Here is a 16,267-nt window from a genome sequence, read left to right as displayed (position 1 = left end):
AAGACTAATTTCTTAATAACTTAACCTGGCTTCCAAATAACTATTACGAAATATCAGACAAAAAAAAGAAAGAAAATCCAACAGAATTAAAAAGACAAAAAGCTAAATTAAAAGCAGAGTTGCAAAGAAAAAAAAAGTAATAGGCGAAGTGGAAGCACATTTATCTGATACTCGAATGGGTGTCCCCGTGACTCCTAACAGACAGTTTTAGTATTCTGCTTTACAACAAACACCATTTTTTTGTCTTTTTTTTAGAAGCCAATTTGAGCTTCTGCTCCTGTCCATTTCCATATTTCTTAGCAATAAAGGGATGTGAAAAAAGTACACTAAAACTCAAGTTTTCCAATCATTTGTAAATCGTGATTTTATTTGAAGAAACACATTAGTGTTGAAAAGGTGCTGAGGCGACGACAATTTACTGTGGAATTGTCTCAGTTCATTGTAAAAGATTAATTCCATTAATCACGAACAGATCTAGATTAGTCGGCACCCAGGGCAAGAATAAAATGTATATTTAATCAAATATTGTAAAATAATTAATATATTTCTTTTTTAATTTGAATCCTAATATGCTCAACAAGGTTCAAGAAAAAACTCTTAAGGTTCCACGTAACAACATTTTGTTTTGGCACAGTACCATAGGCAGCTTAAGGAGGGGAGAGGGGCACTATCAGGGATACAAAAAAAAACAAATATGTTTCAGGGACACAAAATTTCAAATAAATAACTGGACGTTCCAACCTACTTATTTTAATTTTATTAAAATAAAGTAGAGGCACACATGGTAGTAAGTCTATACAAATTCAATTCGAAATTTTAATTTTTCCCATGTTCAGTAGGAAAAGTCATATTTAAATAAATGAAAAAAATCTGCTACTAAACATAAATTTTCATTAAAATTTTGCTTGCAAATTTTTGGGAAACAGGGGGGGGAGAATAATCAATATTTCGCCACTGGGGCAGGGAAGGCCAGGTCCTCCACGACACAGTACACACACAATTTAAATTATACACAATTAGTCTTATCCTTACAACAAAACTTAACTTTACGCTCTTTTGTCAAAGCAAATGTCTTAATAACGCATTCATATGAAATCTTCAAAGCCATACTATAATGTTCTATGTCGATTATACTCAAGTTTGTCAAGTGCTGCTCAGCCTTCCTGTTTCTAAGATAGTTTTGATTAACTTTAGTTTGCACAAACTCCTTTCATTAGAAGCAACTGATACATGCCTAGTTAAATACATTTTCAACGTGACGTTTGGATATACATCCTGTAGACTGTGTTCAATATAGTGATAAGAAGAATATACAGTGTTAAAGACGGCTCTAGGCGTTTACCCCCCGAGAATCCACCCCCTCCCCTCAAAAAATATCCCCTGGAAAATACCCCTCCCCCTAAGAATACCACCACCCTCTCGGAAAAAATCCCAAGACCCCTCCCCCACGGAAAATAGGGTTTTCCAAAATTGATAATCCTATTTGAGTTATTTTTTTATGCTTAGTTGAGAAGTGAAAAAGAGGATTTTACTGATCAGAAGTATTTTGACAATTTTGACGAAATTCAATTTTTGCTGAAAAGACTTCCATATGAAGCTCTGCAATTTTGGCAGTAGTGGGTGCCAAATTAAAAAAAAAACGAAGAAGAAAAAAGAAGAAAAATAAATGTAGGCGAAAAATCATCAAAATTAAGCTAAAAACATATGGTACCAAAAAGTTTAAGAAGGTTAAGCTTTCCTTTAAAAGTATAGTTGGCTTTGGGATCAACACATTCTTACTGTTTAAGTTTTTATGGATGAAAGCATTGTCAAATTCTATGAGTTAGTTTTCCTTATCTTTCAAGTGTAAATCTACGACGTATCTTCGTTAACAAATAAATGAAATCCAAAACGAACAGAAATTACAATCCCCAGGGCCGTGACCAAGATTTTTCTTTTGGAAAGGGGGGGGGGTACAAATAAACTTTAGAAAATACATACACAATTCAATATTGACATCTACCCCCTTATGATTTTGGGTAATATGTCTGGTTTAAGGTATTGTTATGAAAGTAGAGAGTAACATTAAACCCCCAAAGGAGCAGAATTTATTCCGTATAGGAGAGGGATTGCCCACCTTATGGTGACAAAAACTTCGAAGTGTGCTCATTAGATCAGATATTGAGGGATCTAGTCCCTTTTTTTAAGTTAAAAGTGATTGGAGACCAACCAGCAGCGTAAGGGTGGTATTTTTTTTGGGGGGTGGGTATTTTCTAAGGGGCGTTTTCTAAGAGGAATACTTACTGGGGAGGATTTTTCCATGGCGGGAGGGGGCTCCGGGGGGTGGATAAACGTCGGACACCGTTAATAACAACAGTTAATGCGATTAAGAACAACTTCAACCGGGTATTTTGTAGTATCTAAGGTATTGAAGTTAAGTTTATATTTTTAATTTTTAACCTCTATTTTTTTCCTTCCCTGAGTATGTACAAAAAAAATGATATATTCAGTAAATAATTTTCACACTTCTCTTGAAATAATAATATTGAATATAATTCTTACGAATATCGTGCCGTAGACATAACAATAAAGACGAGTTTTTTGTCCCACTGAATAGTACTTGAACTGTCAAATTTGAAATGTTGTTCACCGCTTCAAATAGCACATAAATTTGGTCCTGACTATAAATCTATTAGCGAATACAACTGAATGCATAACATATACTGCAACTTTGAACGTATTGTGATGATATTATAATTAGTATTATTTATTGAAAACCCGACTTCGTACAAAAAGAAAATGACAGAGCACAACAAAGAGAAAAAAGAGCAAAACATCACGACACAACTATGACAACGAAAATTGAAGAAGTTGGCTCCACGCATGTCTTGAAATCTTTCTATTCTGTTTCTCCATAAGTTTAGCAACGCCTGTTGTAAGATCTGCTTTGTGAAGAGTATTGGTGAGCTTTGATTTATGTCTCGAAATTGGATATTGCAGTAGGTATTTTGCGGTTCGGAAGAAAGTCGAGTGGATTTTCAGTCAATCAGCATATATATGAAAGTACAAAAAAGATGAGTTTGTACCTAAAAACATTAACGTTTTTTAAGAGCTCGAGGAGTTTTCTTCTACTCATAGCCACTTATTCGCTCTTTCATTTGCGCTCTTTCGGGGAATCAGCGTTCAAAGCATGGATCAGCACTTCCAGCGGGTATCATCATTTAATTGTAACCATCTGCTGAAGGTTCTCAGATTAGGCCACATCCTCCTGTCTTAAACACCTTGGAAGAGTCTGTAACGAATGCACAAAACTGTTTTCTACGATTAAGGTTTCCTATAGACTTTTTCTAAGGGAGAAGACCTTCCCCCTATTCTATCGCTGTCGCTCCCTAAAAGAAACCATTCTACTTCCATCCCTATCGTTTCCCGAAAAAAGAGACGCCTACTGTCCACTCCTAAATGTTGGCGCGTTCAAAAAATGTAAAATAAGGGTTCATATTTTATTTGACAAGATCAAAAGTGCCTTACAAGCCAGGAGCCCCTAAGAATCAGTGCCCAGGGCAGTCTACCCCCCCCCATCTATCCCCTAGATCTGTCCCTGGCATTAATATGTGCATTCCATAGAAATTGGGAGAGGGGGGGATTCCCCTAAGATTAATACTGTCTAAAATTACATGTGCAAACGAAAAAACGTCACGCATAAACGATAAAAATAGTGTTTGAATCAGTTTTTAATATGGTTGTCATAAGTGACATTATTAGTCCGATTCTATGGGACAAATTTTCCAGTGTATTTATGCTATTCAAAATTATCAAATAAATACAACTTTGGCAACTAGAACTAAGTTTAATCTTACAGTCCTTACCAAAAAATGAGTAGCAACATGCGGTGGAAGTAAATTGCACAAAAGGGCTTGATTGCGTCGGCGCAAATCAGCTGCCTGCTCTCTCTCTGAAGCTGCTTCCGCTTGCCATAAAAATAAAGCTCTTGCAGTTTTTTCGAACTAGAAAAATGCTTACAAATGTACAAGTGCTTATAAATATACAAATGCTTAATAAATATAAAAGATATTAATATAGGTTGCATAAACTTTTACTCTTTGCTAGGTAGTCATCAAATATAATTCCTATTTAAAGTGACTTAAAAGGAATTGTCTTTTGAAGGGGAAAGGTAAATATCGATAAAGAAAAATTGCTAGCAGCATTTATCCTTTTTTGCTTCAAAAGATGAAATTTCACAAAAAAAAAACGTACCAAATATAATAAAGCGTAGCCTATGTTGTTCAAAAACCCAGCAGTCCAACTGGAATAAAGAACATTTTTTTTTAGTTATTTTGAGGTTAATAAGTTAAGGTTAATAACATGTTTAAATAACTTTGAAACCATTTCGCCTACTTTACACGCTAATATACATAATAAGCCACTGATTTTAATAGTAAACCCTTTTCAGACTGAGGTTTCAACATATAATCACATAATCAGTAACGAAAAAGACTGAAGTCTGAATTTAAGAATCCACGTTCTAGTAAAACATTTCGTTTCTTTAACAAATTGTGACTAGGCCAGACAGAACAAGAGGAGCATGGGTACAGTTCATATTTAATCTTTGTTAGCAGTAATTCTGTTAGCATCATCAAACAGGTAGAGGTAACGAACTTTAACTAAGGAGCGATGCAGCCGAAACTCTAAAAAACAGTTTCTTGACAACAATGGATACATCAGAAGAATAAAATTTTGAGGGTTATTCAAAATATGTAATATTCATCAAATTTAATGGTACCCATCAAAAGTTACGATTCTTAGAAAATTTGCCCATTTATTGAAAAGGAGGAGACACCCCCAAACATCAAGTGATCTTAATGAAAATCACTCCATCAAATTCAGTTTATCAGAGAACCCTATTGTAGAGGTTTCAAACTCTTAAGTACAAAAATATGGAATTTTCCAATTTTTTTTTGCCAGAAGAAAGATCACCGAGGTGTGTTTATTTGTTGTTGTTTTTTTTTTTATCGGGGATAGTCATATTGAACCAGTGGTCGTTGATTATCGGAAGAGGGCTTATTTGATCGGAAATCAAAAGTTATATTTCCGTTTTAGGCGACAAAATTTTTTGAAAGCAACTAGCCCCCCTCCAACGCCCATTTCACCTCGAAATCACCCGATCAAAATTTTTAGATAGCCATTTTGTTCAGAATAATGAAAAATCTAATGACTATGTCATTGAGGATGACTTCATCTCCCCACAATCCTCGGGGGAAGGGCTGCATGTTATGAGCTTTGCCCATCGTTTATACATAGTATTGGTTACTGGGAAGCATATAGAAGTTTTCAGGTTTTTTTTTATGATAGGGGAGGGTTGGGAGGTTTAGGTGAGAGGATCTTTTCAAGGAGGAAGTTTTTCATAGGGGAAGGGAATTTTCCAGGAGGGGAGCTGGATTTTCCAGTAATATTTAAAAATCGAACAGAAATTAAATGTAAAACACTAGTGTTTTCAATTGAAAGTAAGGAAAAAGACTCAAACGTAAAATATACAAAAAGTATTACGTACATGACGGGGGTCGCTCCCTCGTCAATACTTCGTTCTTTACGCTAAAGCTTCCTTAGTACTTTTGAAAAGAATATTTATTCTAATTAAATGGCCTTTGTGATTTAGCAGTCAAACAGTTGGTTTTTTTGAACAATTGGTTGGAAGAAATCTTAACCAATTGGGACAAAATTCAAACTTTAGAAAGAGCAAGGTATCGACAAGATTATTTGGTATTTTCAATTAAAATATTAAATAAAGCTTTTCTTGTGTTTGAAGTTTTTTACAACTGTCGCAGAGTATTTAATTTGTTCTGATTTAAATTTCTAAAAAGAATTAGAATAAAAAATATCCACACGGCTTATTGTTGATGTGAGTCATTCAGACGAGTACCAAAGGCTGTCCTTAAGCGATTCCAATAGAAAATGTATATCTGATTAATATTTTTCTGATGACATCGTTCTTGTTTCTCATTCGCTCTCGGGAAATTTGACCAAAATGCGAAAAATTTGAATTAGTTCTTCCATAATTGTGTATGAATTTTAAGGTTGCTCCTTACTTCCCACTGAAAAAATATACAACCTTTTACTCTTATTTGTAGCGTGCTGAAGACTACGCTAGCTTTCACTTTCTCTTCAAAGCATTATTATATCTAATTTTTCGCGATATATTGACTTATGCATGACTGAATCCGCTTGTGGCAACAGAAATAGTAGTTGCAATAGACCACTCTAAACCAGGGCTTCTTAAACTGTGGGTCGCGACCCCCAGGGGGGTTGCGAGACTACTGAAAGGGGGTCGGAAAGATCTGATACTTTTCAACCATTACAAATAAAATTTTAAAATTAGTATACACACTACGTAAAAATATAAATACCAATAAAAATCATACAAAATACTATTGTAGTTTTATTACAACTTTTTTTTTGAAAAAGTGGCAATGCAAAACTGTTATGTAGGGCCTATAAATGAAAATATGGAAGTAGCATTTAAATAATAAATACAACGCGCTCCTCGATTTTCAACTGAACCTTCGACATTGATGTCTGGCCGCCGGCGTCAGTGTTTGCAAGATAACTTAGTGATTATAAGTACCCAGACGCCGCGTCGCCTTACAGCTTACACATACTGTTTGTACTTCAGTTTGGACTCAGCTTTGTCTTCGTAGTGACATGTGTGTATTTACTGTGTAATTTTCAGTTGGTGTTTTTAATTATTACGTTAAAGTTCAACTACATTTTGTTTAATTATTTATTATTATTTAACCATCATGGATAAATGGCTAATTATAATTCCAAATAATAAGTCTGCCACGCCGTCACAACCAAGTTGCAGTGCTTCAAATCTGACTTCTAGCAAAACAAAAAAAAGAAAATAGGACGAATCATATTTGCAGTATGGCTTCACATGCTCTTCTCACAACAATGAAGAACAACCAGTGTGCTTAATTTGCAAAGAAGTTTTGGCTGCAGAAAGCATGAAACCGTTAAAACTGCAACAACATTTGAATTCTAAACATGCAACGCTATCAAAAAAGCCAATAGAATATTTTCAGCGTCTTTTGCAAACATCAAATAAAGAAAAGAACACTTTGGAGAAGTATGTTACTTTGAATGATAAATATCTATTGGCATCGTATGAAGTTTCGTATTTGATAGCAAAAACGAAAAAGCCTTTTACTATTGGAGAGCAACTTTTACTACCTGCAGCTATAAGAATGTCTGAAATTGTTCATGGAAAACAGTGTGCTGCTGAAATTAGTAAAATTCCATTATCAAATGACACTGTATCCAAAAGAATTTCAGACATTAGCAATGATCAATTTCAACAGCTTCTTATGAGGCTTAAAGACAGCTCAAAGTTTGCAATACAACTGGACGAGTCGACAGACATTTCAAAAATGGCACAGTTGTTACTTTTTGTAAGATATATTTATGAGGGAAGCATTCATGAAGATATACTGTTTTGTCGTCCTCTGGAAGGTCATACTCGTGGAAAAGATATATATAAAAAAGTAAATGAGTTTTTTTGAAAAAGAAGGATTAAATTGGAAAAATTGTGTTGGTGTGTGCACGGACGGTGCTGCAGCAATGACCGGACAAGATCTTGATTTTACAGCATTTGTTAAAGCTGGAAATGATCATATTACATTTACACATTGTATGATTCACCGAGAGGCACTTGTTGTTAAAAAAATTACACCAGAATTAAACAGTGTTTTTTGATGCAGTCAAAATCATTATCTTTATTAAAAGTCGAGCATTTAATAGTCGATTGTTTAAAAATTTGTACATTGATATGGATTCAGGTTATACAAGTATTGCTACATGCTGAAGTTAGGTGGCTATCAAGAGGTCGAAAATGATTATTAACTTTAAAAGATGAAATTCATATATTTCTAACAGAGCAAAATTCTAATTTGGCCGATTATTTTCACGATAATTTATGGCTCCTCAAGCTATGCTATTTGGCAGATATTTTTGATAAAATCAATGATATGAATTTATCAATGTAGGGAGTCTGCGTTAATATGTTTATGTTAAAAAATAAACTTGAGGCCTTTGTTAAAAAAATTCTTATATGGAAGAACAGAGTGGAAAGTGGATCGCTCGAAATGTTTCCAATTACTGACGAGTATATAATTAGTAACAATATTTCAAAAAACGATACTCCTATAACAAAAATTATAGTTAATCATTTGAAGGATATGGAAGTTTACATGCATAGGTATTTTCCTAATGATATCGATACACAACAATGGATTTGCAATCCATTTTTAATTGAAATGGAAGAAATTAATTTTTTAAACTTAAAAGCACAAGAAGAATTTGCCGAATTAACAAGTGATACTACCTTGCGATTCAGATTTTCTCAAGTGCCTGTGCGTGAATTTTGGATAGAAATCAAATCAGAATATCCCTTACTATCGGAAATGGCAATGAACAAATTACTGCCATTTTGTACAACATATTTATGTGAATCAGCCTTTTCCACATTAACTTACATAAAATCAAAATACCGTTCAAATTTAATAAACGTTGAAAATTTATTACGATCTGCACTAACTCAAATTGAGCCTAGATTTAATTATTTGTGTAAAAATAAACAATCACATCCGTTACATTAATATTGTTTGATGTTAATGATATGTTTTTATTAAAAAATTGTTACAAAAGTTTATTTTTTCTATTGAATGTATAGACATAGTTTTATGTTTTCTTATAAAAAAAATTGTTACAAAAGTTTATTTTTTCTATTGAATAAATATATATAATATATAGTTTTATGTCATTCTATTTATTGTGTTTTATTACGACCGATATCCCGTCAACGTTTCCAATTATATATATATGTGAAATGAATGGGTACGTATTCTTTAATCCTTATTTTATTTACATTGTAAAATAGTGTGATATTACATCTACATCTACGGTTAATATATATTTCATTATATGGAGCAGGGGGTTGTTTAAAATTTCCTAAGCTTGAAGGGGGTCGCTATATAAAAAAGTTTAAGAAGCCCTGCTCTAAACTATCCATAAATATGTTCAATCTGCTGTTTTAAAGGAACACTTTATTTAAGGAAAACTACGCTGGCTTTCACTTTCTCTTCAAAGCGCTGTTATATTTAATTTTTGCGAGATATTTTGACTTATGCATGATCGAATCCGTTTATGGCAACAGAAATAGTAGTTGCAATAGACCATCTAAACTATCCATAAATATGTTCAATCTGCTGTTTTAAAGGAACACTATTTCTAAGGAAAACTACGCTGGCTTTCACTTTCTCTTCAAAGCGCTGTTATATTTAATTTTTGCGAGAAATTTTGACTTATGCATGATCGAATCCGTTTGTGGCAACAGAAATAGTAGTTGCAGTAGACCACTCTAAACGATTCATAAATATGTTCAATCTGCTGTTTTTAAAGGAACACTGTATTTAAGGAAAACTACGCTGGCTTTCACTTTCTCTTCAAAGCGCTGTTATATTTAATTTTCGCGAGATATTTCGACTTATGCATGATCGAATCCGTTTATGGCAACAGAAGTAGTAGTTGCAATAGACCACTCTAAACTATCCATAAATATGTTCAATCTGCTGTTTTAAAGGAACACTGTATTTAAGGAAAACTACGCTGGCTTTCACTTTCTCTTCAAAGCGCTGTTATATTTAATTTTTGCGAGATATTTTGACTTAGGCATGATCGAATCCGTTTGTGGCAACAGAAATAGTAGTTGCAGTAGACCGCTCTAAACGATCCATAAATATGTTCAATCTGGTGTTTTAAAGGAACACTGTTTTTAAGGAAAACTACGCTGGCTTTCACTTTCTCTTCAAAGCGCTGTTATATTTAATTTTTGCGAGATATTTTGACTTATGCATGATCGAATCCGTTTGTGGCAACAGAAATAGTAGTTGCAGTAGACCGCTCTAAACGATTCATAAATATGTTCAATCTGCTGTTTTTAAAGGAACACTGTATTTAAGGAAAACTACGCTGGCTTTCACTTTCTCTTCAAAGCGCTGTTATATTTAATTTTTGCGAGATATTTTGACTTATGCATGATCGAATCCGTTTGTGGCAACAGAAATAGTAGTTGCAGTAGACCACTCTAAACGATCCATAAATATGTTCAATCTGTTGTTTTTAAAGGAACACTGTATTTAAGGAAAACTACGCTGGCTTTCACTTTCTCTTCAAAGCGCTGTTATATTTAATTTTCGCGAGATATTTCGACTTATGCATGATCGAATCCGTTTATGGCAACAGAAGTAGTAGTTGCAATAGACCACTCTAAACTATCCATAAATATGTTCAATCTGCTGTTTTAAAGGAACACTGTATTTAAGGAAAACTACGCTGGCTTTCACTTTCTCTTCAAAGCGCTGTTATATTTAATTTTTGCGAGATATTTTGACTTATGCATGATCGAATCCGTTTGTGGCAGCAGAAATAGTAGTTGCAGTAGACCACTCTAAACGATTCATAAATATGTTCAATCTGCTGTTTTTAAAGGAACACTGTATTTAAGGAAAACTACGCTGGCTTTCACTTTCTCTTCAAAGCGCTGTTATATTTAATTTTCGCGAGATATTTCGACTTATGCATGATCGAATCCGTTTATGGCAACAGAAGTAGTAGTTACAATAGACCACTCTAAACTATCCATAAATATGTTCAATCTGCTGTTTTAAAGGAACACTGTATTTAAGGAAAACTACGCTGGCTTTCACTTTCTCTTCAAAGCGCTGTTATATTTAATTTTTGCGAGATATTTTGACTTATGCATGATCGAATCCGTTTGTGGCAACAGAAATAGTAGTTGCAGTAGACCACTCTAAACGATCCATAAATATGTTCAATCTGGTGTTTTAAAGGAACACTGTTTTTAAGGAAAACTACGCTGGCTTTCACTTTCTCTTCAAAGCGCTGTTATATTTAATTTTCGCGAGATATTTCGACTTATGCATGATCGAATCCGTTTATGGCAACAGAAGTAGTAGTTGCAATAGACCACTCTAAACTATCCATAAATATGTTCAATCTGCTGTTTTAAAGGAACACTGTATTTAAGGAAAACTACGCTGGCTTTCACTTTCTCTTCAAAGCGCTGTTATATTTAATTTTTGCGAGATATTTTGACTTATGCATGATCGAATCCGTTTGTGGCAACAGAAATAGTAGTTGCAGTAGACCACTCTAAACGATTCATAAATATGTTCAATCTGCTGTTTTTAAAGGAACACTGTATTTAAGGAAAACTACGCTGGCTTTCACTTTCTCTTCAAAGCGCTGTTATATTTAATTTTCGCGAGATATTTCGACTTATGCATGATCGAATCCGTTTATGGCAACAGAAGTAGTAGTTGCAATAGACCACTCTAAACTATCCATAAATATGTTCAATCTGCTGTTTTAAAGGAACACTGTATTTAAGGAAAACTACGCTGGCTTTCACTTTCTCTTCAAAGCACTGTTATATTTAATTTTTGCGAGATATATTGACTTATGCATGACTGAATCCGCTTGTGGCAACAGAAATAGTAGTTGCAATACACCACTCTAAACTATCCATAAATATGTTCAATCTGCTGTTTTAAAGGAACACTTTATTTAAGGAAAACTACGCTGGCTTTCACTTTCTCTTCAAAGCGCTGTTATATTTAATTTTCGCGAGATATTTCGACTTATGCATGATCGAATCCGTTTATGGCAACAGAAGTAGTAGTTGCAATAGACCACTCTAAACTATCCATAAATATGTTCAATCTGCTGTTTTAAAGGAACACTGTATTTAAGGAAAACTACGCTGGCTTTCACTTTCTCTTCAAAGCGCTGTTATATTTAATTTTTGGGAGATATTTTGACTTCTGCATGATCGAATCCGTTTGGGGCAACAGAAATAGTAGTTGCAATGGACCATCTAAACTATCCATAAATATGTTCAATCTGCTGTTTTAAAGGAACACTATTTCTAAGGAAAACTACGCTGGCTTTCACTTTCTCTTCAAAGCGCTGTTATATTTAATTTTTGCGAGAAATTTTGACTTATGCATGATCGGATCAGTTTGTGGCAACAGTAGTAGCTGCAGTAGACCGCTCTAAACCATCCAAAAATATGTTGAATCTACTGTTTTTAAGGAATACTTTTTTTTAAGGAAAACTACACTTGCTTTCACTTTCTCTTCAAAGCGTTGTTATATTTCATCTTTTTCACGATATTTTGACTTAAGCATGACCGAATCCGTTTGTGGCAACATAAATAGTAGTTGCAGTAGATCGCTCTAAGCCTATCCATAAGTATGTCCAATCTGCTATTTTTGAGGAATACTGTTTTTAAGGAAAACTGCACTTGTTTTCACTTTCTTTTCAAAGCGCTGTTTTATTTAATTTTTGTCGCGATATTTTGACTTATGCATGACAGAATCCGCTTGTGGCAACAGCAATAGAAGTTGCAGTATATCACTCTAAACTATCCGTAAATATGTTCAATCTGTTGTTTTTAAAGAATACTTTATTGGTCTGAATGCATGTTACAAAAGCAAAATAGCACACAGATTGCAATTTCTTCTGTGCTTCATAAAATGTATATAACAAAAACGGGTGAGTTAAACACAATATTTTTATGTTTTGACTAGGTCTACACAACTCATTAACATTTTTTACCAGTTTTTGTTTGGTACATAAATTTGTCAAATTTTGAGTTTGTGTTTTACGGCTACTGTATGTTCAATTGCTTCCATATTTTAACGGTATATACAACTCCAATGACCGTGCAACGATATAACATCAAAGTTTCCCCCGGTTTTATGCTTCCCCATATATAAACAAACCAATTTGGTTGGTTGGGCACCGCAAAAGTATAAAGCAAACACCATTATGTAAGATTTGATAGCACAGCAGTAAGAATACTTGCTGTGGCCGTTGTAATTAAGGTTCGAGTCTCAGATATGACAGATTTTGACATATAGAAGACTAAAAAGTCAAAAATAAGAAAATTAACTCTTTTTAAATGGAATAAAAACTAGAAAATATTTTTTCCCTTTATAATCTCGGAATGGAATGGAAACGAGGGGTGCAAAATGTATTAGGCTTTACAATAACCTGATCTTCTTCAATTTTCCTCAACTAATCAACTTTTTCATTAATACATATCTAACCTAAATTTAGTTTGTTGTATATTTTATTTAAAGCCCAATTTGTTTTGCACCCCTCGAATTCGCTTGTATTTATACATTCTCGAGAAACGTTACTTTCTACTTTTTAGTTCATTTAGAAAACGAGAAAAAAAATATCATTTATGAATGTAACAAAACATTATACATGTAAATGAATATAATCGATTATTATTTTTTTTTTTATCAATTTGCTTCATTACATTGTCATTACAGAATGTATATTGTTACACTACCATTCGAGTTGGGAAATTTAAAAACAAGAGCGGAAATTAGTTCTAATAGGAACAGAATCACTCAAAAGTGAAATTTAGATCCCACATGGAATTTCTAAAGCCAAAATTGAATTAAAATTTTACATTAATATTCCACATTAATATTATGCGAGTTTTCGTTTTTTGTTTTTCTTCTATTTTTGTGTAAAGTTTGTTGTATTTTTCTTCATATATTTTACTTAGGATATTTTTCGTTGATAAAATATCAAAATGTGAAGCCGAATTATTCAGACTTAGATTATCATTTTTGCATAAATCTTTTTTTTTCACTGTCTTAACAAAATTTTTACCCAATTTGTAACGTATTATCAGACGTAATTGATGATTTACAAAAAGGCGGATAGTTTCAGGACGAGAATGTTTTTTTTACAGTTCAAAATAGGGATGAAACCTTTTAATATACAGTAAAATAAATAGGAAATTTTTTATCTAGATATCTCGAACACATACACAGTGTCAATCATCAGCAGTAAAACCCAATTATCTTTTTTTACCTTTAATGTTTTTAGTTGAACTTTTGTATAGTTTTCTAATGCTATAGTTGAGTGCTTGATGGTTATTTTTCAATTGAAAGGTAGTCTAACCTGATTTTCTGACTTTTATTCTAAGTTTCAGTATATTCTTTTTAACAATGCAATATAGTTAATATTATATTACCTGTCGAGCGAGACTGAATAATATGCTGCCAACAACTAGCAGCAATGAGTACATCATCCAAGATAAGGGACTCCTGAAACTGAAAGCAGAAGGATGTAAATAAAACAATACCATCCAAAATGGATATAGGAGTATTATTTTGGGGGAGCTAACTTATAAAAACGTGGCCACACCAACATCCTTCTGCCTCTCCCATCGCCAATTTGCGAGCAGGAAGATATAGCCAACACTTTGAATCTTGATCGAACCGGAATCACGTAGGAATTTTCAATTGGTATAATCATGGACCAAGGTGGGTCATAAGCTCTTTGATTCCGTCTCACCTTTCCCACCGCCAACTTTCAGCTCAAAGGTACACCGAAAATATTTTGTTTAATGGAATCATTTAAGGACTTCAATCTGCGCGATTAAGGGATCAGAGTGGAGCCATATTCCACAAGCAATGCTCCCCTGCCACTCTGCCAGATTTGTAGTAGATATGCAGGTACCTTGCAATTTTTTCAACCAGAATCATGTACAGATTTATAAGCAATATAAGAGAAAAAATGCAGGCCCATGGTTCCTTAGCCCCATTTTCCCATAGAACATTTAAATACCGAAATCCCACAAGGTGCTTAATCTGTATGTTTGGAGAAACAAAATAGCTTTCAACTCTACAACACCTTAATTAAAATTCATAGGAAAAGTACCAAGGGTGTTAGGGACATGAAAATGACGATTTTCAGAGGCAAATTCCCTCCTTCCGGCTTCCATTTCACCTGAAACTCATAGGGCAACTATATAGGGCAAGGAATATATCCTCTCACCCCCGCTGAGGATGGTCTGCTTTCTGTTTAGTCCTAGACGGTTCGTCGAAAATCATTTATTTGTTTCCCCAAAATTTTAGGATATAAACAGCGTTGAAAAGCAGTGACGTTGTTTCTCCAATCTTTTTTCCAAAATTTATAGTCTGGTCTTATTTAACTTGGAGGTCTGAATTTGGGCTGATTTTGAAATATTGGTGTCGCAGAGTGACATCGCTGCGCTTACCGAGGAAGTATATTGGGTGCCAAATGAAAGCCATATGCTTTCCTGAATCGAGGCAAGAGGAGAAGGGTATCTCTAAGGAAAAATATGTATTCTAGGATTTACCCATAATTTGACAATCGTTACCTGAAAAATCATCTTTGGGATCTACCAGCCTACCCTAGGTAGGTTTTTTGAAAGAGTGCCATTCTCTATGGGTGTTTAATATTCTCAAACCATTGTAACAAGAAATTTAAACTTCCACATAAAGAGCTAGGGCTTATAAAAGTAACAAAACACATTCAAACATAGATTAAACATCTATGTATATAATATAATATTATATAATATTAAACAGGAATAATTATTGAACGAAAATGGGGTTTCCACAATAAAGTAAAGTGTAAAGCTATAACCTGCGACGGAAAAAGTTATGCCAAATGTAGCGTGTACAATCATCCCCTACGAAAACCGTTACTACAAAAGCCGTACTCTAAACAAAACAACAAGTAAAATATTATTTCACAAAGGGGATGATTTAGGGAGTGGTTGTCCTCCGTTAACTTATCGAATATCTACAAACATCTTTGAGCCTCGCCTTCACTAGGGAAAGTTACCAATTAGGTCTAATGTCATCCCTTCTCCCCCCCCCCCCCGAAAAAACTTAAGACATTGTCGAAGACGCTAGCAGGTGACTTAGTAATTTTGGGACTGTGCGATTTAAGGTCTTACCTGAAAGCTGGGTGAAGGTATATAATACCATTAGTGTTGAAACTGAAAGCCCCCCTTTTCCAAAATCAATCATACCGTAATTTCACATTTCATTTTAGTAAAAAGAAAAGAGCATCAGTTCGAACGATAAACCATATATTAACAACTTTCAAAAACTTTATCAAGCCAAATAAGTTGTTTTCTTTTTTTTACAAGAAGGACAATTTGCTGACACAAATCTTTTCCGAAAATACCAAGGAATAAGGCAAAAAAAAATGTGTTGCTTTTTTATACATAAATTAGACAAGTAATCTTGCATTTCGTTGCTCAAAAAAAATATTAACAAAAAAACACAGATGGAGTAAAAGTACAAGGTTTTGATTTCCTTTTACTAGATTCCTAAATTAAAACAACTAATGATCTTAATTATGAGTCTTA

The 16,267-nt window shown here is 33.8% G+C and overlaps 1 protein-coding gene across 6 annotated transcripts in view; it reads right to left on the bottom strand.

Annotated features, from left to right (window-relative positions):
- The window catches only part of LOC136041252 (adenylate cyclase type 3-like), a 248,448-nt gene that overhangs the window by 31,343 nt on the left and 200,838 nt on the right, over positions 1–16,267 (bottom strand). For all 6 annotated transcript variants that reach the window (XM_065725862.1, XM_065725859.1, XM_065725858.1 and 3 more), the window contains 2 exons: positions 14,114–14,192; positions 3,846–3,983 (listed from right to left, as the gene is read on the bottom strand). In XM_065725862.1, the coding sequence (XP_065581934.1) occupies positions 3,846–3,983; positions 14,114–14,192 (217 nt within the window). The remainder of the gene's footprint in view (positions 1–3,845; positions 3,984–14,113; positions 14,193–16,267) is intronic.

This window comes from Artemia franciscana, unplaced genomic scaffold (genome assembly GCF_032884065.1).
Source record: "Artemia franciscana unplaced genomic scaffold, ASM3288406v1 PGA_scaffold_1180, whole genome shotgun sequence".
In the NCBI taxonomy this organism is placed as follows: domain Eukaryota; kingdom Metazoa; phylum Arthropoda; class Branchiopoda; order Anostraca; family Artemiidae; genus Artemia; species Artemia franciscana.
Note: the sequence above shows the minus strand (reverse complement) of the source record. Positions and strands in the feature narration are given on the sequence as shown.